This window comes from Sardina pilchardus, chromosome 7 (assembly GCF_963854185.1).
Source record: "Sardina pilchardus chromosome 7, fSarPil1.1, whole genome shotgun sequence".
Lineage (NCBI taxonomy): Eukaryota > Metazoa > Chordata > Actinopteri > Clupeiformes > Clupeidae > Sardina > Sardina pilchardus.
Window position 1 is genome coordinate 5,453,535 of NC_085000.1, and position 27,659 is coordinate 5,481,193.

At 39.4% G+C, this 27,659-nt stretch overlaps 4 protein-coding genes across 4 annotated transcripts; 2 read left to right on the forward strand and 2 right to left on the reverse strand.

Moving 5' to 3' along the window:
- The first annotated feature begins 620 nt into the window (after positions 1–620).
- On the forward strand, positions 621–5,966 carry atp5pb (ATP synthase peripheral stalk-membrane subunit b). Its single transcript, XM_062540433.1, has 7 exons — positions 621–777; positions 1,720–1,756; positions 1,936–2,081; positions 3,599–3,762; positions 4,369–4,494; positions 5,273–5,452; positions 5,722–5,966. The coding sequence occupies exons 1-7, from the start codon at positions 750–752 to the stop codon at positions 5,797–5,799; spliced, it is 759 nt and encodes a 252-aa protein (XP_062396417.1). The 5' UTR covers positions 621–749; the 3' UTR covers positions 5,800–5,966.
- A 630-nt stretch (positions 5,967–6,596) lies between these two features.
- On the forward strand, positions 6,597–16,936 carry eps8l3b (EPS8 signaling adaptor L3b). The gene is made up of 20 exons (XM_062540173.1): positions 6,597–6,799; positions 7,271–7,374; positions 7,956–8,023; positions 8,132–8,196; positions 8,810–8,968; positions 9,051–9,200; positions 9,359–9,444; positions 9,577–9,713; positions 9,872–9,993; positions 10,091–10,208; positions 10,353–10,426; positions 10,561–10,635; positions 11,868–12,013; positions 13,330–13,507; positions 13,686–13,717; positions 13,830–13,923; positions 14,076–14,174; positions 14,334–14,419; positions 15,305–15,437; positions 15,640–16,936. Exons 2-20 carry the CDS (start codon positions 7,337–7,339, stop codon positions 15,679–15,681), a joined length of 1,902 nt encoding a protein of 633 aa, XP_062396157.1. The 5' UTR covers positions 6,597–6,799; positions 7,271–7,336; the 3' UTR covers positions 15,682–16,936.
- LOC134087145 (glutathione S-transferase Mu 1-like) lies at positions 16,149–19,175 on the reverse strand. The gene is made up of 8 exons (XM_062540434.1): positions 19,060–19,175; positions 18,448–18,523; positions 18,044–18,108; positions 17,875–17,956; positions 17,651–17,751; positions 17,200–17,295; positions 16,395–16,505; positions 16,149–16,286 (listed from the first exon to the last, which is right to left on the reverse strand). Exons 1-8 carry the CDS (start codon positions 19,093–19,095, stop codon positions 16,191–16,193), a joined length of 663 nt encoding a protein of 220 aa, XP_062396418.1. The 5' UTR covers positions 19,096–19,175; the 3' UTR covers positions 16,149–16,190.
- A 4,163-nt stretch (positions 19,176–23,338) lies between these two features.
- On the reverse strand, positions 23,339–26,945 carry LOC134087146 (glutathione S-transferase Mu 1-like). Its single transcript, XM_062540436.1, has 8 exons — positions 26,823–26,945; positions 26,248–26,323; positions 25,866–25,915; positions 25,686–25,767; positions 25,457–25,557; positions 25,191–25,286; positions 23,880–23,990; positions 23,339–23,768 (listed from the first exon to the last, which is right to left on the reverse strand). Exons 1-8 carry the CDS (start codon positions 26,856–26,858, stop codon positions 23,679–23,681), a joined length of 642 nt encoding a protein of 213 aa, XP_062396420.1. The 5' UTR covers positions 26,859–26,945; the 3' UTR covers positions 23,339–23,678.
- Between the last annotated feature and the right edge of the window lie 714 nt (positions 26,946–27,659).

Here is a 27,659-nt window from a genome sequence, read left to right on the forward strand (position 1 = left end):
GCAGCCACGAAATAATAGTAAATATTGCTGAAACTTACTGTTTGGAGTTTCTAATACATAATACAATGTAATCTTTCATGTGGTAAAGATATCATGAAATTAAATGATTAATTTTAGTGTTTTTAATCAAGTCAAAATGATTATCTCCTATTCGAGGACAGCTGATTTTGTAGGGTATGGGCCAGCATATAATCATTAAATTAATACAAAAATAAAATAAACCTTTAAAAGAACCTCACATTTGTGCAAAGGACCCCCTGATTATAACCTTGATTCTTTTTGTTCATGGAAATGGTATTAATTTCCAACAGAATCAGCACTTTTCTTAGTGAGACATGTTTTAGGCAAATTCTCAAGAATCAGTGGCTACACATAGGCCTATTTTAGCCTATATCCCCTATTCTTATTCATATGATTCAGTCTTCTGTACAATGACATTTTATATAACAGTATTTTGATACTTATGGTATATCATTTATGTTAATGTACAACGGTTTTTTTTTCTTAATGATAATAAGAATAAAAAACAAACTAAAACGGAAAAAGAAAGAAAGCAGAAAAGTGGAAAGAGTCAAATAATTAACCCGGATGTAAAAGGCAGACATTCTTTGAAATCTCGCGATATTTGTGTCCTTGAGAACCCACTATCCTTGCGCTCAGTGAAAGGACACAGCGAGGCCGAAGATTGTACGAGGTGCACGGTGCAAAGGAGATTTAGGCCTGGGCACTTGACATTTCGCAGCATAAACATGTTGTCCAGAGTGGTGTTCGCTTCAGGTTAGTATATACATAAGATTGATTAACTTAAAATCTCATTTGATAGCTTCTCAACTTGCACCATAGAAGAGCTAATAACGTCAGTTAACGTAAATCTGCATCTGAAGGGTAACCATTAACGGTAACGTAACCAATATGGCCCAATGCAGAAGTAATGTTGTCAACTACTGAGCTACTAGTGTTTCAATTGAATTGTTCTTGGTAAAAGTACGAAATGAGAGCATAGTAATTGTAACCCATAACATCACTCTATACAGTCTGTGTATGCTAACGTTGGCTAGTTAGCTCGAACTCTACGAGCTACGTTAGCCTGTTAGCTATATGCCCTTGCAAGTTAGGCTGTCACAACTAACACTTAAAATGAATGACCATGTCTGTAACGTTACTCCAACATGTTTGATCGCGAACGTTATTTTTTGACAGAAAAGCAGAGTCAAAATGGTCGGTGGCATACACTTTGTCACTCTGTCTGCAAACTGTCGAGCATTTGCCAAGTAATGAGACTGACGTCTCAAAGCTAACGATAAAGTACACTGTGTAACATTACATGCTGCAGCCTAATGTTACTTGTCATGAGACAAATGATCTTGACATGCTACTCTCAGTTGGTGACTGCCACTGCTTGCAGAATCGCCCTATCTAGTGGGAAGAAATGCAATGTGAATTTATGTGGTTATATACTGTATGATATATAGAGTTGGAGAACATGCCCGGGGATATTGGTATCTTGTAGTAATATTAGAGTAATCAATGTCGTTCATTCATTGGCAATAGTGTTGATTCCTGAGCTTGTTTAACCTCTGCTTGAAGTTGAACGCCATCCCCAGATATCAAGAAAGGTTGTTATTTTGTTGGTAGTTTTGTTGGTAGCACAAATATATTAGTTGTGCATATGATTGTCATTATTTCCCAGTGTAACATTGCTCTTGCTCTCCTTTTCAGCCCCTGTCCTTAAGAACAGTGGTCCCTTTGGAGCCTGGTAAGAGAAAACGTATTACTTTACATTTTAATTCTTAATTTTTCAGCTGACTTTCAGCTAAATTGTATTTCCAGAGTGTAACTTTACCCCCCGCCCCTCCCCCTCTATTTAAGTTGAGGTTAAGCTACAGCTCTCTTTTTTCTTGTCACATTGTGATTGTGAGTTTTTGTTTCCTCCAGTGTGGTCCAGGCATCTCGCTCCCTTCAGACATCCCATCAGAAACAGGCACCAGTACCTCCTCTGCCAGAGAAAGGTGGCCAGACCCGCCATGGAATCATCCCAGAAGAGCTCTTCACAATTCTGTACCCCAAGACTGGGGTGACCGGTCAGTAAAGTTTTTTGTTTGTTTGAATTATTGTTATCGGTTGAATGTATGTTGCTAATGCTACGATATACTCTTGATAATGTCATGATGTTTTAAGTCATTCACTGATTCTTGAGAATTTGCCTAAAACATGTCTCACTAAGAAAAGTGCTGATTCTGTTGGAAATAAATACCATTTCCATGAACAAAAAGAATCAAGGTTATAATCAGGGGGTCCTTTGCACAAATGTGAGGTTCTTTTAAAGGTTTATTTTATTTTTGTATTAATTTAATGATTATATGCTGGCCCATACCCTACAAAATCAGTTGTCCTCGAATAGGAGATTATCATTTTGACTTGATTAAAAACACTAAAAGCAATCATTTAATTTAATGATATCTTTACCACATGAAAGAGTACATTGTATTATGTATTAGAAACTCCAAACAGTACGTTTTGAGCAATATTTACTATTATTTTGTGGCTGCTCAAAATGTGTCCCACATTTTCGTCACCACCGTCAGATATTTATAAAAGGCAATAAAATCAGGCAACTACAAGGTCAACTACATTCTTGAGGACCTCATTTTCAAACCTTCAGCCATACGGCATGCTTTAAGATCACTCAAGCTCCCATTAGTTTGCTATTTTCTCTTGAAGTTGTTCATATTTTTGGACACTGCTACTGTCACAACCATAACATGTCAACACCGTCTCTTTTGTATACAAAATATTAGATTAGATTATAAAATAAATGTATACTTTTTAAGAAGAGGTTTGAAGTAGCCAGCAATAGGATGCAAACAGGGTGGATAATGTGAACAATTCATGCATATCATGTGAAAGAGTAGATTTTGTCACCACCGTCAGATGTCACCCTCCGTCAGGTTTTCTGCTTAACGGTGGTGAAAAAAGCCTCCAAATGGTCCTCAACGGAGGCTTTTTGGACCAAATAGTTAAATAAAGTTGTCAAGCAAGACTTGAGTGGTATTCATTTTGGAATTTTATGTTGTAATGAAACCACTGTCAACACCGTCAGATTAGTGTCACACCGTCAGATTCATTTTTTATTTGTTTTAAATAAATATGCTTACAATATGTTTCTTCAGTGGTGTAGTTATTAAAGTAATAGTCTGTTTTAATTCAAAAATATGGTTGTTGGATTAAAAAAGCATACTTTTTCTATTTAGGCCTAAAAAAACGTTGTATAAGTACTGGAAAAATGCCTATTTTATGGAAAAAATACAAAAAGGGGAGGTTGCACCGGTACATTGCTGAACAGCTAAGACCTTGGTCTATAATGACATACCTTCAGATTTTGTAATTTAACTAACTTTTTTTTTTCAAAATTAAAACCTGTTTTAGGCAAATTCTCAAGAATCAGTGATAGATTTATCATTCCCTACTTCTGTCTGCTTTTGACCTTGACTGTGTTCTACAGTAAGTATTTGCACAGGGTTTGACTACAGGCCATTGGTCTGGATGGTTAATGCTGAAGATGTGCTGCAGCTAAATGTGTTGATCTGGTGGTCTGTAGGTCCCTACATGCTGGGCACTGGTCTTCTGACTTACATGCTTTCCAAGGAAATCTACATCATCAACCATGAGACGTTCGCTGCTGCCTGCATGGGTATAGTCATCGTTTATGGAATCAAAAAATTCGGCCCTGATGTTGCAGCCTTCGCTGACAAACTTAATGAGGTCAGTTCCGTGCACAGAACCTGAAGATCCAGTTCTTTAGAATTTTTTTTTTAATTCTTTTTTTTATTGATTTCATTTTATTTCAAATGTGCCAGATAAAACACATGTGCCATTCATTGGCAGAAAAATAGCATAAAATAAAAGAAATGTTGTCAACCCTAAGTGCAGAAAACTGGTTACTCATGGAATCTTGTTTTAAATTTGACATATTTTGTCATATTTTCTGTAAAAACAAATGAATTGCCTGCAACATGCCATGTCTGATCGTTATTCAGCGTCTTCCAAAATTACTGAACTATGTAGACATTTTTGTTTTCATTCATGTGTTAAGACTTGGTCTATCAAGATGGAATAAGATGTTTGTCAGCTACCCCTGACATTGGATTTAGAGTTGTTTTCTTGCAAACTGTCATTGAAGAAATGTTTAGAAACGCGAATGGATGATGTGATCAGAGCTTTCACCTACAGTATAGGTACTCTCAAGGTTGACTCTTTAAGGTTGTCACTGGCCACAGTGATGTGTTTGGGCATATTCAGCTAATTAAAAGGTTTGAAAATAGATCATACTCAAACTTGGAATTTGTGTGTCTGTGTTTGTGTAATCAGGAGAAAGTGGCTAAGGCACAAGAGGTGAAGAACGCTGCTGTGGCCAGCCTGACCCAAGCCATCGAGGACGAGAAGAAGGAGCAGTGGAGGGTTGAGGGACGACAGATGCTCTTCGACGCCAAGAGGGTAAGCGAAACAGAATATCTTGGATACTGATTGCCATGACTGGGCGATTCTTCAAATGACCTTGATCATTGTTTTAAATGGTCACGACGTGCTGCATTTGCATACTCCTATCAGCATTCTCAAATTCTAAGGTTGGGCCAGTTCTTCAGTCTCTATTTTTGTTAATTGGTGGGGAAGTACTAGAATATTGATTCTTGAAAGGTGTCATGTCATCATTCATCATTCATGTTTTCCTAAATGTTGTTATTGCTCATGGCAACTCAAGACTAGCTTTAGCCATCCCTGTTGTATGAAAACGATCACATACAAGTTCCACCATTGTCAGCTAATCTGTAAATGATAAAGCAACCATCTAACTATTACTGATATTTATTTGAAAATGAGAATAAAGTCTGTATGATGTTTCCAGTGTTTATCCTAGAAACCTTTCCTGCAGCGCTAGCGCAGGACAATGTTTTGTGCAAGTTAAAAAAAAATAAATAAATAAAAAACGATATTAATACCATATTAACTGGCCCCCATGTATTAACCTCATAGCTGAAGAAATTTTGCAATGTATAAACCGCGGTTAATAGTTGGGAAATTACAGTAAAGCGTAATGGCATAGGCCACATCCCACCTGCAAGCTAAACTATTACACTTCTGAAGATGTGGCGGTGCCACCCATAATCTGTCAGCGACGGTGTGCCACTGCTGAGTGCATGCAAGAGAAACATTGGCTATGCATTGAAGTGGTGAGTGTGGCACCACTTGAGCATTGTCTGTGTCTCTTGCACAGAACAATGTCGCCATGATGCTGGAGACCAACTACAGAGAGCGTGTCCACATGGTCACCAACGAGGTGAAGAAGCGCATGGACTACCAGATCGAGCTGCAGAAACTGCACCGCCGCATGGAGCAGGAGCACATGGTGAACTGGGTGGAGAAGAATGTCGTCTCTAGCATCACCCCACAGCAGGCAAGACTGTCTCAAAACACTCTCCCATGGCATGGCTTACTATGCGCTAACCAGATCGATAATAATTGCTTTATAATGTCCACCAAGCTTGAAGGAATGCTGCCATTGATGTTTGAGGCCTCTAGAGGTCTCTATTGTGCTGTTGAAATGCTGCCGTTTGAGTAAACATGGCGGAACAGTGCAACAGATGAAATGAGGAAGTAGACAAAGTGTTTTGTCTGTGTGGGCTTCGCCTGCTGTCTCACCAATTGTATGTTTCTCTCTTGCAGGAGAAGGAGAGCATTGCCAAGTGCATTTCAGATCTCAAACTGCTGGCTAAATCGAGTCAGGCCAGGGCTGCTGTTTAAGTGTCTTCATGGAAGGCTTCCTCTCCCACAAACCCCAGCTCATCATATGGCTTGAGCAAAATCGTCATTATTAATAAACTATTTCCTCTTAATAAAGGTCTGACTTGTCATCAAATCCATGTACATAAACGGTAGATATTAAATAATAAAAACAAATTGGTTGTTCACTTGTAGTGTTAGTTTGGTGTATTTGTAGATTGGTGTCATTGAGTTTGAGAACATTTTTATATGAAAACACATTTTCTAATAGCACATAATTAGAATTGGGTAATGTTTGTTCAATCAGACACAAGGTTTTATGTTAAAGCAGAGAAGAAAATGATTACACTGAAAACTGACTCACCCGTCTTTCCATATTTAGTCTTCTTAAACAGGAAAAGGTGTTCCAACCAGCATGGGCTGATCTGACACAACTTAATCAGGGAGGAGAATGGGGGTCATTATGATTTCGCAAGAAGCTCACGAGCTGAAGACACATTTTGCTCTGAGTTTGTAGACCGCACACGAACACCCTCTGCGTTCAACCTCCTAACACAAAATGTTACATCTGTACAATTACACTCATTCTAACAAAATCAACACAATATGATCTATTGTGATTATACATAATAGAAGTGTCAGATGTTAGTGATGTACCACAGTTAGGAGGGACACACAAAGGAATTCATACTGTACCTGGATAATAAAAGGCCTGATGTAGGAACCTTTGGTCATTTGGTGGCAATGGGCGTGCCTAAACTTTGCACTCCAATCACCTCAAGACTAGCTTCTTTCCACTCCGTTGACAGGTGTAGGCCTTCGTCGTTCCGCTGACTGCATCCTGTGTGTTATCATGTGGGGTTTAGACTTTGACCGAGGCTCTTGAGCAGGAAGGCAGAGGACATTTATTCGATTTCTCTGCGAGAACGGAATGGATGAGGTCTTCAACATCAAAACAGGTTTGGAGGTAACGGATTCTTAAAATGGAGCGGTAAAGACACTTTACAGGACGTGTTTACAGGTAATTTATATGTTCATTACTTGGGATAACAAATGAACAAAAACAATTAAAGAGTTCATTACATTATCTAAAATGAAAGCCCAACATTGTCAAGTCGCATTCATTTTGATGGATCCGTCATGCATATTGTTTGAGAGTAAAATAGGTTGTGACTTGCATAAAAAGACATTTCGAGCTACATTTTTTTTCTAATTGAAAATTTCTTGCTTTTAATCTTTAATTTCTCAACATCATGAGAGGACACCGGTTAGGCCTACAGCAACCTGTTATTGCCTATTGTATGATTTATTTATTGTAGGCCTATAAGGTTTTCTTAAATCCAGGAAATGATCGACATCATCACCTGCTTCAAGCACAGTTTACTTTTTCTTTTTTAAACAGAAAGCAATAACCTCTATAATCTAATCCAGCTTTATCATATGTAAACTACTAGTTTAGATTAAAGATTGTTGTTGTGATATGGGTTTGCAGGTGAAAAAGGACAGCAGCCAGCTTTTTGGTTGACCATTTCATTGGGTTGTGTCATCAAAACAAGGAATGTATCGGAATAACAGCTCCCGTGGCCTCTCCTCCAGGTATGACATATCCATCTATTCATGGGTTTCATCAGGTCCCTCTCCACAGGTGTGAAACCCATGAATAGCCTTTGTACAGTGAAGGACAGAGCAATTCAGTAGTAACTGGAGGGTCAATTATATAGTTCCACTCTCAAACAACTGGTCAGTATCATGCTGTCAGAAATAGTCGTATGTTGTATGAAGACAAAAGCCCTACACTCATAAAACCATTAAGCAGGAAAATGAGCTGTGATGTATACTGACTATCCCATTTACAAGTCCACCACCATCTGCCATTAAGAGCCTTTTTTGCTTTTAGCAAACAGGGCACACATTGTTCAGAAAAGCTAGTTTACAGACATATGCTTTACTCAGAGATGGGCTACACAACAGTTGTAAAAGTGTATGTCAGCGATGTCAAGATTTAGGCTACCAAAGATAATCTTGACAAAATAGCATATTGATTTGTGATTTTATAGATTGAATATTGTTGAAGATAACTTATTTCATATTTGAACATCATTGAATTTTAATATGCCACGCCCCAACTACCCTGTAACATGGGTTCTGTTGATATAAGATCTGTGTTTGTGTTTTAGGGGCTATTCACCAGAGGAACCCTCATCACGATCATCGACTTCCAGACCAAGTTCCAAATCCATTTACAGTGAGTACATACGTCAATAGGGCAACACTCCCATTGATACTGCATAACTGTTCCTGATAACTGTGTTACCATCCCAACCCTGTTTGTTTGCCTGTTTATATTTTTCAGTGCAAAGGAAAGAGTATTCAGAGGCCATTACAAAGCTGCCCGACAATTTCCAGCACAGAGTTGAGGTGTGGCTTTATTGTTCTTTTTTTTTATTGGGTCAATACAGCTTGCAGCAAGAATATCTTTGACTATCACTGCAACTTCTTAACTTTTGCTTCTGTGCAACACTCTTACATAAGCTTCTACCACTACTCACAAGATGGTTCAATAAATGGTTTGAGAACCCCCAGCACCAGCGGGCCAATCACAGGGCTTAACATAATGGTGACTGACATGCGACCAGAAGTTGCGACAGTAACGCATCCTGTTATTTGAAAACAAAAAGATGATTCGTTTAGCGTTATCCTATTGCGTGGAGAGGGAAGGTTACGCATCCTGCTGCTACTTGAAAACAAGAAGATGATTCGTTTAGCGTTATCCTATTGCTGGGAGGGAATTTGAAAGACAACTGTTTATCCCACCCCTCTATTGAGCCCTGTCTACGGTGAGTGTCCAGACCCTACATCTTGATGTGGGTCTGGCTCGTCAGGCTACCAAAAAGCCAGATATCCATAACTTTTTGAGAGCAGTGTATCTATGAAATTATGGCTGCATTTTCTGATTCCTCATTCCACACACTTACTGTTTTTCCCCATAAGTATTCCATCAATAGCTTGGTACATCTTGATATTTTTTTAGCATCTCGTCACATGTGACCTGGATGGCCAGCCAGTACGAAATGTGGAGGATGCCTTGGCAAGTCTCAAACAACTGGACTCAAAGGGAAAAGTGTGGGCCCAGGATATGCTTCTTGAAGTCCAGCGCAACTACTTACAGCTGAATGACATTGAAACCAAGGTAAGCTTTTGAAGATATTCTGTCTTTCCTCTGGTGAAGTGGAGGTCATTTCAGCAAGCCTGATGTCTGCTGTTGTCTGTAGGAAGAACTGGATTCCCTGCCACTTGGCTCCATCACAGGCACGCTTGCGGTTATGGACAGCTGCGCCTACAACTCCATCCTGACCATCACAGTGCATGACAATCACCAGAGGGCTCCACAGGTTTTCATGTTTCAGTGCTCAGAGAAAGGGGTAAGTGCTTATTTTCAATATGGGATCCCCCCCCCCCCCCCCCATTTTGTCACCGTCAATAACTTTCTCTAACAACTGGGCTAGTTGAGATCGTGAGGCTGAACTAACAGGTGTCTGTAAACTCAAATGTCCCTGGTGTGTTGTGTATTGTCGCCCAGGCTCAGGAAATCAAGGATGATCTTGATAAAGCTATACAACATGGAGGCAGTTTTGGGCCCGATCCGGGCCTGCAGAGAGGTTTCAGGTCAGTTGGAAAATATGGAACACAGGACTTGTGTCTTTAGCCCAATGACGCACTAACCATGTTAGTCAGATTTACCTTGTCTGTGACCATTTGCCCATTTTTTTTTTTTTTTTTTTTGAATATGCATTTTAGAAACGATTTGGAAAACATCATTGGCCAAAAACGCCCCGGAAGTTTCCAGAATGCTGGGCCACCTTACTTGCCACCAGACAGAGCACCCTCTCCACCAGATCAACCCCCACCAGACTGGAATGACATGAATGGTTATGGTACAGACATCCATGTAGCCTGCTTATATGGACATATTCAACACATATTTTCCTTCATAATAAATTCCGAAGTCATAGTCAAACTGTTAACTGGCACTGATGTTCAACCGGTTATCTATGTGTCACCTTGAGTCTGGTAGCCTCTCTGTTTCCCTCAGATGACCAAAGGATGCCACCCCCTATGTCTGGCTATGACTCCCAGCCCCCATGGCAGGACCCAGAGCCGCCACCCCCCCAGTATGACTCCCAGCCCCCTCCCTCTGACACAGAGAGGAATGTGGTTAGTGTCCAAGCCCTGGTGCAACCACAGCTTGTAGACTTCACAAAGGCCTTCACAGCATTCAAATGATCATGATTGTTTCGGAATGTCTCTACAGGAGATATTGAACCATGTGCTCAGTGACAGTGAGATGTTCCTGGGAGGAGTTGCAGCTGCAGCCCCACCGCCAGAGGAGAACAGCAAGAAGAAGAAGAAGAAGAGCAAAAACAACGACGGTGAGTCGGCCATTTTCAATAAGCATCTCCCACCTTCTGTATTGTCTGCTGAGGATAAAAAAGAACGAGATTTGTGTTTTTTTATGCAGTCAGTAGTGAAGAAAAACTGAGATGTTGTTCTCTACTTTTGCATCTTCTATAAAGGGCAACGTAACTTACCACCATTTGAGGACTATGCCATTTTCCTCCAGAAAATTAAATATGGCTTCAATCTTCTGGTATGTGAATATATCTAGTAAATATATTTATGCTTTATTACATTTACAAACAATATAAAGACATGCATGAGTTATTATTACATGAATGCAGTGTTGCTTAACCAGAATCTGACCATCTCTCTCTTTTAAAAAAGGGGAAACTGAACGGTGAGATCAACAACCCCAGTGCCCAGGACTTCGTCCACGTCTTTTTCGAAATGTTGACCTTTGTAAGTCTGCCTTGAATGGTTTCACATGCTTGTGTGCTACTTCCTTGTTTTGTCTCTTGCAGCTCCACCTTACGCCTCTCACCCAGTCTCACTCACTTACTGTTTGACCATCTTTGCTAACAGTGTAGTTAGTTAGATTCTGTGTCCCCAATTGAAAACAACTGCTAAAATCAGGAAGTGTGTACCATGTCACATATTAACACACTGCGCACAGTACATAGATTTTGAAGTTGAGATCCTGAAAAGTAGTTAATATATAAAGGCTTTGTTTATTTATTACACCTTATTGTTCAATGGAGCGCTACTACTGTACCTCCAGTTCCCAGAATACTGTCTATAAATCTTTCACCCAACAGCGGTCTGTTTTATCTGAATAATAATTAAATACCATCTATGTGACAGACCTTTTACCTGAAGAGTTTGTACACCATTGTGGATGGGATGTACATACTCTTAATAGTCCTAACAGGCCTTCAAGTCACATAGAACACTGCTGTAAGGGTTCTCACAAAATCCAAGAGATCTGGACATAATATAGTCATTTGTCTTCTATGCAGTTCACCTCTGGAACCAACTTCCAGTTCCAGAGGATACAAGAAATGCTATAACAGCTACATGTTTTAATTCAAGACTCAACACAAAATGTTTCTCATTGGCTCACTCTTAGTCTGGTTACATAGCCATTTTTAACACGCTTACTTTTATTTATGCTTCTTTAGTTTCATTTCTTCTGTTTTATTTCATTCTCTTTGCATTATGAATACCTTTTTATTTTTTATTGCTTGCACTCAGGGTTTTATGACTTTTATTCATTTTACACCCTTGTTTATGACTTTTATCCATTTTATGACCCTTTCTGACCTATTTATGTTAGGCTATGCTCTTTTTATGTTGTATATTTCATATTCGTTATGTTATTGGCTTTTTATTCATTTTTACATTTTTTATATATATTTTGATTTTCCTTTTTAAAATATTTATGTGCCCCTTATGCTCCTACTCCTCTTTTATGCTGTCTCTGGTCTCGGATGATGCAAAGCACATTGAGATGCCTTGAATATGAAGCATGTGAGGTGGAAAAGTCCTGCTATATATCAGTGCAAACCATTCACTTAAACTGGCTGATTCTAATTAGCACAACTCTTCAGTCAGGTAGAGTAGCTAACTGGTGAGATCACCAAGCTGCCTTGTCTTTATGCTTTTTTTTTAAAAACCCGGATTATGCCCTATAGGTGGCGCCACAGTACCCTATGGATATACCACAGTCAGTGCTGAGCCCATTCCTGACAGAGCCAGCACTCATGCTCCTTAGTCAGACGGTGACCAATGAGGAGGACCAGCTCTGGAGGGCATTGGGAGATTGTTGGAACGTGCCCAGGTACTTCCTCTGTGTATCATGTATCATAGTGTATAGTAAATATATGGAAGATGGCCAGGCATTTGTTTGGCCATTGACAATCATCAACAGGCAATTTTAGTAGTACAAAACAAAATGAAAAATATACAGCAAAATAAAGATCACATATGTATATGTAATACATGTGTAAAAGCACTCAGAGAGCGCAAGCCTATGAAGCCTATTGAGTTCATACATCAAGACTTGTATCTAGTAGAATATGACCATTTTAACTGAAGTGGAGAATTACAGGTTTTCATTCTCTTGTGAATATAGGTTGTTTTCGCTGTGCGAGTACAGTTATATTTTCCATTGTGCAGAATAGTCTGACTTTACTGTAGCAGGGATAGGCTTCATCCAGTTAATAGCTTATATCATTTCAAGCAATCATTACCAAAATGTGCAGCATAATACTGATTAGTTACTAGAAAAGACTCTCTAATGAGGAGACACAGCACTCAAAGAATCCTTCATAGAAATGTATGGGGTCAGTTTGTGATGCCAATATGGCCTGTATGCCTCCCCATTCAATTGAATAAGAAAATAGCTGCCCGATATAAAAGGACTTAGTCTGTAGTCACCTTTAATATTAATTGTGGATTTATTGGGTTTTATTTATTTTAGACACTTGGGGGTGTAGTGCACTGGTTGTTAGTCACATGAATAGAACTGTTGAACTGTGAACAGGTGTTCATTGATTAACTTAGATGCACCCTTTGATATCACCAGCAGTACCGGGTTTGATTTATGTCAAACTTCAACTTTGCAGTAAACGGGAATGGCACTGCGTTTATTGTTTGGACATTGGATAATTGCTATGCGTTTAGAAAACTTTGACAACCACACAGAGGCTGATAGGATGGCCTTCACGCTGGATATTGGATAACAGGTGTTCAGGGTTTTTTTTCTCCACCAGGAACAATAGTGGTTCTAGGACATGTCCATGTCCAAGAATTCGTCTGTTCTTCCTTCATATCGTTCCAGAATACAGTTTGATATAACTTTTCAAACCAAAGTAAATGATTTTCTGTCCTTGGTTTCTCCAGTTAGTGTGGATTATGTGTGGTGAATGCTAGCACTAGCCATGCCACTAGCAGGAGGTTGGATTTGTGTCAGGCTTTCTTTCTTCTCCCTCGAGTTCTCCTATCTACTAGAGTGTTTGATTCTGGATGCTGCTGCCATTCTAAATTGACATTATTTTGCAGTTTTAGTTGTATGTTGGGATATTAAATCCAGCAAAGTCAAGTCTTTATTTATTTGTTCTTTTTTTTACATATTCATTTCTGACTTCATCCTAGAAATAGCTGGCCAGGCGGTGACCAGATACCTCCTTACACCCCTATGTTCTATGATGGCTGGGAGCCCCCAGCACCTCCCCCACCCCGCAATCAGTACCAGCAGGACCCCAGAGGCGGCATGCAGAGACAGAGCCAGAGGTTCCCTCCCAGGGATGACATGCAGCAACACCCCGATCAGGTGCACATCCAGACAATTTCATCAACCCTCTCAAACATGTAGCATGGGAATTCTTCATACTAATGAAACCAAAATGCACTGATTCATTCTGAGCACAAACAGTATGTTCACCTTGATTTCTTATCAAGCAATACCAAGGACTAAATCGTTGTTATGAATATTTTACTTTACCTCATAGAATGAAATGGGATGGAATTCACAACCCCCACGGTAAGCAACTGACAATAGCGAACACATGTTGTTATCATCTTTAAAAAGCATACATTTGTAACTTATACAAACACTGCAAAAAACAGGGCATTTATTTTTTTGTGTTTTATAGTTCAAATGAGTCTCCCCAATATATGCAAGTCATCTACGACTTCATGGCCAGGAACAGCCAAGAGTTGACTGTTATGAAAGGCGATGTGGTTGAGGTGAGAGTACTTATCTACAATCGGAATTCTTTGACAGTAAAGCATGTTTGATCCTGAGAAATCTCTCAAGAAAACAGAGAAATATGTTTGGCCTAGATATATCCACAGATGTGTAGTAGCATGCTAATGTGCTTGCATTGCTCATACTGTAGGTGATAGACAAATCTAAACAGTGGTGGAAGGTGCGCAACGTCAGACATGAAGAGGGTCATGTACCCCAGAATGTTCTGGAACCTATGGAAGAAGAAAGGGTGAGAAAAGTCTGCTGCTCTTTACCAAAGCAAAGCAATATAATGATACCAGATGTCATATCTTTTGAGTAAGCCTTCAGATTATCTTCATGTTAACTAATAATGACTTTAAAGTAACCATCACGGTGTTTTTCCATCATCTTCTCATCTTTTCCTCAGGAGATGCGGGGTCCCCCGTCTCTAAGTATGTCATCCAAACCAGTAGATGTCAGAGCATGGCTGGAATACAAAGGCTTCTCTAAGCTGTAAGATGTTTCACTTGAAAAATGTGCTTTAGAATTACAGTTTTTGCCCGTTGCTTGAACACTATAGACCCATGCTTAGACTAAAGTAACACAACTTGAAGTTTTGTTGCCATATCTCAAACACATGTACCTATACCTTAAACAAAAGTGCTGCTTTGCACTCTAGTTGCAATTCTGTAACACACTTACTCCTTTATGCAACACACTTGGTCCTGCATACTACTCTCTATGTCATACATAGACACTTCGTTCAAAAATGAAATCTCATAGTACCATTTGTTAAACACATGTATCCAAAATACAAAACACATCGGGTAATTGCAACCACTCAAATACACACCTGAACGCACTTACTTGCAAAACTGAACACCAATCAGCCATCTACAAAAAGCCCATTCGTTTAGCCATTGGAAATGGTGATGTGAACGGTATATTTCCCAGTGTTGTGTCATTGTTTCCTTGTGTGTAGAGTTTTGGCACAATGAGTGAAGTTTTTCTAAATGTATTCAAGCAAATATGTTTTATATAAAGTAGACTAGTGTATTCCTCCTGATTTGCAAGTGTATGCATATGATGCAAGTGTGTTTCATTTTGTCACCAGAGTTACATTTTGACAAAGGATTGTTGGGTTTTGATTGCAGAGTTTAGGTACTGATAGAAGAGTTTCAATTTGGCATACATGTGAAAGGTTTATTTCCTAGTGTTGTGTTATGTTCGCTAGTGTGTAGAGTTTTGGTATGGTGAGCGAAGTTTTGCAAAATGTGTTCAAGCAACGGGCAAAAACTGTAACACTTATTTACTTAGCTATGACATTTGCCATACATTTGAATTATATCTATGGAAGGCAAAAGTATTCTGTGACATGCTCTGCATTTGTGTGAACAGAACCATGAGGACTCTGGGTGTGCTGAGTGGAGAGCTGCTCCTGAAGATGACGCGAGATGAGATTAGGATGGTATGCCCAGAGGAAGGAGGCAGAGTATTCTTCCAGCTGCAGGCTGTCAAGTCTTCGCTTGCGGTGAGAATTCATTTCGCACACAAATGCTCCCCACCACCACAGCACTAATAGCTTACAGGGTGGTGTTAATGCAGGAACACACATGACCTCTTGACTCCATGCATGACTTGTTCAAGTTTCCTCGGGGTTCTTCCCTCAAGTCATTTGACTGGAACATTTCTGTTTCAGTCTTCTAATCTTTGTTCATCTTTGTTCTCTACAGTTGGCTGATGAGGACAGCTACAACAACTACAATGGATACTAGCTATTCAGAAATATAATGCATTAATCGTGATGCTGGCTGATCCAACCTTGGGAACACTGCAGAGGAGCAACAAATACCACACACTGTAATAATCACTGTTATTCACTTGTGATGTATCAAAATCAAAGCCACGTCTCCAAGCAGCTGACCTCAAGTACAGCACCCTTGTAAGTGGCTTTTATTTGTTAGGTTTGGGTGTCCATGCAGAATAATAATGAAAGGAAGCATCTGCTGAAAAGATGTTGACTTTTATGAAGTCAGAGGATTGCTCTTGCAGTTTTTATTTCACAATACAATTTCCAGAAGCAAAACAGATCAAATACAAACATGACAAAATGAAGTGCTCATTCATTGGCTTTATACCAGGACAACAAATAACAAAATAATACTTGTCTTCTGAAGACCTCATAAAATATAGGAACTGTATGGAAATGTTCTTTGTACCATCTATATATGAGCTTCCATTACAGTGATGACTTCAAAGGACATGTTTGTTTTTCAAAGTAGTTTCACACTTTCTTGTTGCCCCACGTTGCCCTTTTACCGTTCACTGGAGACTTCATGAACTTGCTTGATTTCATGTACGCTGCTATCTTTTCAAGCCCCTGTTGTGAGTAACCGAGAACAAAGTCATGTATAGACAATAAACAAAAAAATATCTGTAGACAAAATTAGCTGGTAACAGAAACAAGACTTCACAATGCAGCAGTCACCTCAAAATGGTCCAGAAACTCCTTAAGATTCTTGAACTTATCCAGACATTTGGGTTCAAACATACGATGTTGATCCAAAAGCTCATACATGATAAAGTCCACAAAGGCAATCTGAGTGAATAGGAAAGATGACATGTTGTCTGTGAGTAGAGGGATCCCAAAACCACACATGCATATTGTACTGCACATCTGACATCAAGCAAATCTGTTTTCATTACACTACTGTATGTTTAAAAGACATCACATTTGGAAGAAGTGTGGATATATCCAATATTGGTTCATGTTCACCTAATCATTACATTTACATTTATCCATGTATTCTTTGATTTCATGACATGCAAATCTAACTGTTTATATGCAGAGAATGTAAATATATAAGAACTGCTATATCTCTCAAGCATGTACATGTTCATTATAACATACAGTAGGACATGCTTTTATTTGAGTCGTGTTATTGGCAAATCCTTATTCAATGTGGAAACCAGTGATGTATTGTCTTTGTCTTATATTCTTGTCTAATTAAACAATTATTATTACCATAATGTTGAATCTGTCCTACGAAGTTGATGCTTTTAAAACATCCATTGACAAGTGTATGGGCATTTAGATGGGCCATTTCATAGTTCAATCACATTGACCCAAATATATATTTTGTGAATGCATATGTATGGCCATTAGCTGATTTAGCCACAAGACACGGAAGACTAACAAATGTTGTTAAAGAGACCTATCAAATAACTGCCATCTATTTTTGTTCCAATTACATAATCACAACTTTATACAAAGCTGCTTTTGTATAGATTACCTTATCTCCAGCAAACCATTTCCTGTCTCCCAAAAAATCAGAGAATAGTTTCAGAGTTTCAGGAAGTTTTTTCATGTATCCAGGCTTCATTTTCTCCTGCATGAAAAAGAGGTTAGAGGTTGTTACATACATCTTCTGATGCAACTTGGGCACATCATCAGTAATGTAACCTTGGGTCCTTGGGTGTTTCGGGTCTTTCAACATCAGACACCCTCACCCTAGCGACTCAGCCAGGGATGATCAGTCCCCAGAAGAAAAGGTCAAACAACATCAGGGAATGGACATCATTCTTTGTTATAGGAATATTTATTGCACTGCAGAAGTAGTACCTGTCACCAACGAAAATGCAAAAAATCCTTTTGTGTTTGACTTGTGGTCTAAACAAGCTGAGACAGTTCATATGTTAGCCCACACATATAATCTGTTTACACACATCTCTGTGTCAACTCACATATTCTGTATTATAGCAGAGTGTGACAAATTCATTACGGAAGTCCATTGCCTGATTTTCAAGGATGTCCACCCGAACCTTCTCATCCTCCGTCTCCCCGCCTATTATAGAAGAATGTAGGGGTAGAGTTATAATTGACAAAAGAAGGGGCACGACTAATCCGTTATTTCATGTTATACGGAAAAACAAACAATTGTGGGAGATAAGATTGTCTGTGAACTTACAAAGGTTATGCTTTCGAGCAATGTATCTCATGATGGCATTGCTTTGGACGATTTTCCTGTCTCCATCTACAAGATAAGGCAACTGGCACATAAAATGGATGTTAATAAGCTTGGCAGGTTATACTTCCTCCAATCATGTCTATGGAACATGCTGCAGTAAGGTACTTACATTGGGGAAATCCATCCCAAGTTTGAACTTGATGTCAAGCCAACAACTTTTGTCATAATTGGGAGCTGTGTGAGAAGAACAACAACAGAATACTCAGGCATGAATCTCTTGCACCAGTCATGTCTTGACCTAGTGAACTACAGGCATGAGCAGGTTGTCTCTTTGAGCAGGCACTAATTACAAAGGTTCAAGGCTTAAAGTATACTATGGAAAGAGCAGGCGCACCCTCTGATCTCTTAATACATTTATTAATGACCAATGTTTGGTATACAACCTTTATCAAGGTCAACAGTCAGCCAGTGGTTGTATACAATCATAAAAACATAAAAACATAAAATCTTAAAGACTTTTACTGAACTGAGTTGAAGTTGTGTGGAACTGCAAGTCACTATGATATTTCCTACCTTCGCCACAAACATAGAATTTATCCTCATATTTTGTCGCTGTGTACTCCAACAGCAGGCGAATTGGCTGAGCAAGCTGTTAAGACATACCCAACTTTTAACACAGTGAGAGGAAAATTGACATTTCTGTACAGCATGGTTGGTCAGGGACTGTTAAAAAATTGAGCAAGCCGGCAGATTTTATATCAGAAATCAAGCCTAGGTTTTATATCCAAGCACAATTTCTCCGTGCACACCAAGCAGGTTTAATTGAAGAAAATGACAGACATATAAGTGCATGTAAAGCCATAGTTTTATGAAGCATTTGTTGGATCCTCTGTTGAAAACTGCAACACGGTGCATTACCAGGGTGCCGCACGTGATGCAATATTTTATATCACCTGAGTGGTCAGGTAATTTGTACTGGAAGCCAACAAAGTGTAAAAAGGCTATTTTTGTCTATTCAAAGTAGCTTTTCACAATGTATGATTACATTTCACCTAAAAACACAACACAGCAAGGCCACCACAAATGAACCGAAAACTCCACTGTTTGATTTGGTTGTCTTGGATTATAATGGCAATTGCCAAAGTATAACATTTTGTACATTTTACAATTATAGTCAGCTCTTACCCCTCTCATATCCCAGTATGCCAGAATCATTGCCATCTTGTTACAGTTGTATTTTGCTGTAATTTCAGCAACTAACCAGCTATTCCAGCACACACACCCTCGAGTCACACGAGCAAGGTTTTTATAGTATTTGATAGGCAGTTGGAGTAATGTCCTCAACAGCATAACAACCAATCAGCAGTCTTGTGGGAGGGGTGATTTTTTAATTTGTAGGCCTTGGCCAAAATGTATTCAAAAGTGTCCTTCTCTATGCTTTTGGTTTGAGTGCTTATACAATGGGAGTAGCTTACTCATTGGCCTACACTTCTCTGAAATTAAGTTAAGTTTAAATTGAGTTAAGTTGAAATGAAGTACATACATACTGTAAGACATTTGTTTCTGTAGCACTGAGCAGTAGGCACCCTTTTTTATAGGACTAGATAGATTATGTCTGTAACAAATGGATTTTAAGCAGCCAATGATATGTACATTTTCCTCTTTAAAAAGCGACTTCTCTTACAATATCTATCTTCATCTCTCTTAAGGACCCACTATACTTGCTGCTAATGACGCATACTCATATGCATCATGGAAGCCATGCATATTCTGTATTTATTTAGTGCATCGGTTGCTCATGTCGATGTGAGGTAATGGTGCCTGCAGGAGTTAACCCTTAAAGCCCTCTGTGCTGAAATCATGAATAAAACATATAGTCCCGGACCCGTGGGTATCTGGTTTTGTCAAGACTTTTTCTACTTGATCTTGTAGACTTGGGTTAGCTCTTTAAGATTTAGCAGGGTGCCCAGGGATGTCCCTTGGAAAATTAAAAAAAAAATAGCAACTTTATTGCTCTGGGCCCAAATCATGAAAACGTAAGAAATACTCTTAATTTCAAGCTGAATATTAAATGCTTCAATAGACCTAAAAGTAAAACAGTTAACACAGTACTTTATATACAGTATACTGTACATGTACTGTATATGTAGCATGAGACAGCGTACCACCTACTTTACACCTAACCCCCTCCTCCACCTCCCCCCAACATTCTAAATCAATTGTATGCACCTTATTGCTATGTAGCATAGTAATATTATACATTGAAAGCTTGGACTCTTGAGAATCCGTGACCACTGTAACACTTCCTAATGAGGAGACACAGCACTCAAGGAATCCTTCATAGAAAGTTATGGAGTTAGTTTGTAATGCCAACATGGCCTGTATGCTCCCCATTCACTTGAATAGGAACAACTGCCCGATATAAAAGGACTAAGGCTATTCACATTTATTATTTTGTTGCTTCATTGGGTTTTGTGTATTTTAGCCACTTGGGGGTGTAGTGCTCTGTGGTTCCAGGAGATGTCCATGTTATCCAAGAATTTTCCCAGTTCTTCCTTCATATCTTTCCAGAATACATTTTGATACCTTTTCCAAGTAACCTAAACGTAGATCACAAGTATTATGATAGGTAGGGAGTAGGGACTGAAATAAGAAGAGAGGTCATCCTATCCTGTTTAGTATAGCGATAGCTTGATAGTTTGGTCCAGTTCCTGTATATCCTCTTGATTTTTTGTCCTTGGCCTCTCTAGCACTGTGGATTATGTGTGGTGAATTCTAGTACAAGCCATAGCAGGAGGTTGGATTTGTTTTGGCTTTCTTTCTTCTCCCTTGAGTTCTCCTATTTACTGAAGTATTTGCTTCTAGATGCTATAATGCCATTGTAAATTGACGTAATTTTGCGGTTTTAGTTGTATGTTGGGATATTAAATATTTAGACTGAAGACTGAACTCAGAGAGTCCTCCTTACACCCCTCTGTTCTACAATGGCTGGGAGCTCCCAGCTAGCCTGATTACCATCGACTTTCAAAGGCTCTGCGAGACTTTAGTCTGACCAACAGCCTGTGCTAACACGGTTTCTTGCCAGCGCTGGTTGACCCGCCTCCTTTAAGTGCCTCGATTTGCTACTGGTAGATGTCAGAAAGCGGATTGCCGAGTTTAAACCAATAACAACACTCTTTCCGCTGCCTTGAACACGCCTCTACCCAGAGACGTTGGAGCTGCTCAAAGTTGATTGGTTCTCGACCAAAGGGGGCAGTTCCGCAGATTTCGGGAACTCAGAAATCCTTCTCAATGAGCAGTTGACCAGACCAGCAGCAAAAGCCTGAAGGGGTTGCGTCACTGGGAGGGCGTGCCAGGCTAGCTCCCAGCACCTCCGCCACCCCATAATCAGAACCAGCAGGACCCCGGAGGCAATATTATCATATACAAACAAAGCAAAAAAACAGGACATTTATTTTTGCATTTTGTAGTTCAAATGAGTCTCCCAATAGGCTAGGTGAACCCTGCCTGACCTGGCGGCGAATTTGGATTTCACCCGGCAGTTCAGGCTGGAAACCTGCACATCTGTGTGTTCACTGTGTGCTGTGTGTTCACTAATTCGGTTAAATTGGGTTAAATGCAGAGAACTGAATTTCCCTCACGGGATCAAAAAAGTATATATTCTATTCTATTCTATTCTATTCTATCTCCCCTGCTTCCTGTCCACAACCTTTGGGTCCAATCACAAACTAGCTTATCCAAAAGTCGCACCGGATCGTTGGTCTGATTGACTGAAGGACTATCCAATCCAATTGCTAAAAATAAAGTGCAGACTCCTCATACTAATGTTCAATCTTAAAAGATTGAGCTTAGTATGTTGATAGCCAGACCAAGTCTCCCCATTTAATGCGACTCATCTTCATGGCCAAAAGTTGAGTGTTATGAAAGGTGGTATGGTCGAGGTGAGAGTTCTTATCCACAATCAGAATTATTTGACAGTAACACATGTTTAATCCTGACAAATCTATCAAGAAAACAGAGAAATGTTGCATATCCACAGATGGATAGCATAAGGATCGATTCTCAGTTGAAGCAATGCCTTTTTTTTGCATGCCAAAGTACAAACTACTCTCTCTTTTCTTAGATGACGCTACCTCACGGTAAATAAGAGTTTGTGCTTTTTGAACCTGTCAAAGATTGACTCGTTTTATTTCAGTTATGAGTACAGTTGAGTAGAAGTAGGCTTCAGTAGTTGTGAGTAGAAAGGTTTCTTGGTGTTTTGAGCCCCCAACGTTGTCTTCAAGGCAGCGCTGCCTGGAAGGTGCTGGGGTTAGGCAGGGTTAGGGTTAGGAGTAGGATTAAGTGCCTTTAAGTCAACAGTGGCAGCGCTGCCTGAAGGCAACTCAGAAAACAACTCTTTGAACTAGCTTGACTTTGATCAAGCTACCACATGACCACTCATTATATTAGCCTAATAGTTGTATAATCACTTCAATACATTGTAAGTAGGCCTAACCCAGACATGGCGAAACAGCTAAAAACTGTTAAAACCTAAATTACTGTATGGTAAATACACAGGCCTACAGTGTACTGTACATGGATTTTAGACATCGGGTGTAAATAGCATTGTGTATTATAGACACTATTTACACCCGGGTGTAAATAGTAATGTTGATTATTTGCACCCGGGTGTAAATAGTATTGTTGGTTAGACACCCTGGTGTAATATTGTTGATTATACACTATTTACACCCGGGTGTAAATAGTAATGTTCATAATTTGCACCCGGGTGCAAATAGCATCTGCCATATTTTAATTAAATGGAAGGCAAAAGTATTCCGTGACATGCTCTGCATTTGTGTGAACAGAATCATGAGGACTCTGGGTGTGCTGAGTGGAGAGCTGCTCCTGAAGATGACGCGAGATGAGATTAGGATGGTATGCCCAGAGGAAGGAGGCAGCTTCTTCCAGCTGCAGGCTGTCAAGTCTTCACTTGCCGTGAGAATTAATTTTGCACACCAATGCTTCCCACCATAGCATTAATAGCTGACAGGGTGGTACTTAGCAGTAATACACATAACCCCTTAACTCTTGGGATGATGCATGACTTGTTGAAACATGAATTGAAATCCAGTGTACAGCAGTGACATTCACCATTGCAGGTTTCTTCGGGGCTCTTCCCTCGAGTCATTGGATTGGAACATTTTTGTTGATCTTCTAATCTTTGTTTTTGTTTGTTTTCTAGTACAGTTTGCTGATGAGGACAGCTATAACAACTACAATTGATACTGGCTATTCAGAACTAATGCATTAATCGTGATGTTGGCTGATCCAACCTTGGGAACCAATCACTGTTGTTCACTTGTGATACTGTATATCAAAATCAAAACAATGTGTCCAAGCAGCTGACCTCAAGTACCTTTGTAAGTAGTGTTTATTTGTTAGGTATGGGTGTCCATGCAGAATAATAATGAAAGGAAGCATCTTCTGAAGAGATGTCTGCTTTTATTAAGTCAGAGGATTGCTCTTACAGTAACTGTTTCACAGTACAATTTCCAGAGGTAAAACACTGTGATGTCTTAACAGGACATCCTTGTTTTTCGAAGAAGTTTCGTTCTTTGATTTAGAAAATATAAAAAGCCTTAATATTACATGGCAAGCACTGTTTTTGTAAAAGCACATGGGCCTACACATTATGGCCATAGTGGCCTTCATCAGGGCATGATCCTTTGGATTCTCACCTCACCCGTAGCAGAAGAGCACCTGAGTACAAATCTAAAGACTCCTGAGCGCCCTATGCCCTTTTTGTCTTCTTAGTTTCACTCTTACTTGTCGCCCCACTTCGCATCTGGACTGAAAAAGGGAGTCTTCATGTACCTGCTTGATTTCATGTACGCTGCTATCTTTTCAAGCCCCTGTTGAGAGTAACCAAAAAAACAGAGAGTAATGCATAGACAATAAACAAAAAATATCTGTAAACAAAATTAGCTGGTAACGGAAACAAGACATCACAATGCAGCAATCACCTCAAAATGGTCCAGAAAGTGCTGAAGGTTCTTGAACTTATCCAGGCATTTGGGCTCAAACACACGGTGTTCATCCAAAACCTCATACATGAGAAAGTCCACAAAGGTAATCTGAGTGAATGGGGAAGATGACATGTTGTGCGTGAGTGGAGGGATTCCAAAACCACACATGCATATTGTACTGCACATGGATATTGTATTGCATTTTATTTAATGCTGTGTTATTCAATGTGGAAGCCAGTGATGTATTGTCTTTCAGATATTCTTTTCTAATAATTACATTCTTATGCTTACCCTTATGCTTTTGAGCTTTTTGCCCGACATTGCACATCATCTACTTAGGAGGGCATTGCTCCTACAGTACATACTTTGGTCTATAATCAAATGCCTGACCTCTTTGGAAAGCTGAGACACAGAGGTGTCAGTAGAATAATCAGAATAACTGTGTGATGTACTGACATCTTATGTGTGTTATGTCTTTTTAACCACTGATGCAAACCAAATTTCCCCTTGTGGGACAATAAATGTCTGAACTGAACTGACACAGGGCCAGAGGCTAGAATATAGTTTTTTCTTCCTGGCCTTCTTGTAAATATTTCAGTACCCAATATGTTGCAGTTACTTATTGTACTGCAGCTACACTGCAGCCAGAGGTCAGGGTGGTATCAAAAGCGGAGGAGGGCATTTTTGATTACATTTGATTAAGACATAGTAAGATTAATCTGATCATGAACAGCACTACACATATTTTTACATGACCAAGACTGTCATGTATTGATTCCCAAGAGTCCAAACTTTCAAATGATGTATAATATGACTATGCTACATAACAATCTGATGTCTGAAAATGATCTAGAATGATGGGGGGAGGTGGTGGAGGGGGGTATTTGACCCGGTACAGGGTTAACCAATGCATAAGTGTTAAACAATTTACCATAATGTTGAATCTATCAATTTCATAGCTCAATATTGACCCAAATGCATAGTTACCTTCACCAAGGAGGTTATGCTTTCATTCGGGTTTGTTTGGCTGTTTGTTTGTCCGTTTGTTTGTTTGTTCGCAAGTTGACACAAACCGTTATGGCTGGATTTTGATTCAATTTTCAGGAAAGGTCTGAAACTATTTAATTTTGGGAGTGATCCGGATCACCGTCTGGATCCAGGAGGCGGTTATGTTTTCACTTGGCAGAGGTCTGTGCATTTGGATGGCTTTTCTAGTTTGTTAATGCATTTGTATGGCCATCATCTGATTTAGTCACAAGACACTTTAGACTAACCAATGCTATTCACAAAGCTGCTTTTGTAGATTACCTTATCTCCAGCAAACCATTTCCTATCTCCCAAAAAATCAGAAAATTGCTTCAGGGTTTCAGGGAGCTTTTTCAAGTATTCAGGCTTCAGTTTCTCCTGCAAAAAAAGAGGTTACAGAGAAAAGGTCAAACAAGGTCAATCAGGAAATTGACATAATTGACAAAACATTTTGTGTTTTACATCTGGTCTCAACAAGCTGAGACAGTTACTCTAATATCACATATGTGATCTGTTTCCACACCTCCCTCTGTCAAGGGTCAACTCACATATTCTGTATCATAGCAGAGCTTGATATGGTTCGTTCGGAAGTCTACTGCCTGATTTTCAAGGATGTCCACCCGAACTTTCTCATCCTCCGTCTCTCCACCTATGTACAGTAGGTGTAGAATTATAATAGGCAAAAGAAGGGGCACAACTAACTATTTTATGTTCTATGGAGAAAGACATAGACTGTATTCAGTCATAGTGATACAATTCCCAGCAGTGAGTACTTACAAAGGTTATGTTTTCGAGCAATGTATCTCAGGATGGCATTGCTTTGGACTAATTTCCTGTCTCCATCCAAGAGATAAGGCAACTGGCACAGAAAATGGATGATGATAAACTTGTTAGAACTGGTTATACAGGTTATGTCTTCTTCCAGTCATGTAGAACATTCACCAGTAAGGTACTTACATTGGGGAAATCCAAGCCAAGTTTGAACTTGTTGTCAAACCAGCAACTTCCTGTGTGAGAAGGCAAACAACAGAATACTCAGGCATGAATCTCACTAGTCACATCGATCTTGACCTTGCCCCTAGTGAACTATGAGCTGGTTGTCTCTTTGAGCAGGCACTAAGTACAAAGGTTAAAGGCTTAAGGTGCACAATGGACAGAGCAGGCGCACCCTCTGATACATTTATCAACAACCAACGTTTTGGCACACAACCTTTATCAAGGCCAACAGTCAGCCAGTGGTCGTATACAATCATAAAATCATGAAATATTCAGGCTTTACAGTCTGAACTAAGTTGACATTGTGTGGAACTGCAAGTCATAGGTAAAAGATATTTCCTACCTTCGCTGCAAGGATATAATTTATCCTCATATTTTGCCCCTGTGTACTCCAGCAGCAGGCGGATTGGCTGACCAAGCTGTTAAGACATACCCAACTTTTAACACAGTGAGAGGGAAATGGGCATTTCTGTACAGCATGGTTGCTCGAGGCCGTTTCAAGTTAAGCAAGCTGGCAGATTTGAAAACAGAAATCCAGCCCCCCAGCACAATTTTTCTGTGCAGACCATACAGTAACAGGTTTAATTTAAAACATGTTGTAATTTTGTATGTAAAGCCACAGTTTTAGAAAACATTATTTGTTGGATCCTCTGTTGCAAACTGCAACATGGTGCATTACCAGCGTCCCACACGTGATGCAATATTTTGGCTTTTTTCATATCAGAGTGGCTCCAGGCCATTTGTACTGAAGCCAACAAAGTGTAAAACGGCTCTTTTTGCCATTTCAGCTTTTCACAATGTACAATTACATTTCACATAAAAACACAATGCAGCATGGCCACCACAAATGAAACTAAAAATCCACTGTTTGACTTGTTTGTCTTGGATTATAATGACAGTTCTATAGTCAGTTCTTACCCCTCTGATATCCCAGTATGCCAGAGTCATTGCCATCTTGTTACAGTTGTATTTCGTTGTAATTTCAGCAAGTAACCAGCTATTCCAGCACAGTACACAAACACTCGAGTCACATGAGCAAGGTTTTTTTTATAGGGAGTAGGAGTAAGCATAACAACCAATCAGCAGTCTTGTGGGAGGGGTGATTTTTAATCTGCCTTAGTTATACGCATTCAAAAGTATCCTCTATACGTTTGGTTTGAGTGCTTATAAAATGGGAGTGGCTTACTCATAGGCCTATACATTTCATTAAGTTAAGTTTAAGTTGAGTTAAATTGAAATTAAGTACATACTGTAAGACATTTGTTTCTGTAACACTGAGCAGTAAGCACCATTTTATAGGATTAGATAGATGATGTCTGTATGGATTTTAAGCAGCCATATGCCATTATTTTAGGAAGGTGACAATATCTGACACCCTTTTATATAGGATTAGATAGATGATGTCTGTAACGTATGGATTTTAAGCAGCCATATGCCATTATTTTAGGAAGGTGACAAAATGTGCAAAATGTGTGGGCGGAGGGTACACTTTCTAAGAGATAGATCATTATCTATATCTCTGAGAAAGTGTACCCTCCCCCCACATATTTTGTCATTTTTTTCAGGTTTTTCAGAAAGCACAAGAAAGTTAACCAAAAAATGAATAATTATGATTTTACGGGGAAAAAAAGAAAAAAGAAACAACTTTTTTATTTAATTTTAATGAATGACTTTTGCCATTATTTTTGGAAGGTGATGACATATCACTTTTAAGCTGTCTGAGTGAGTGGCAGAAAACAAGTTTCATAAAGACTT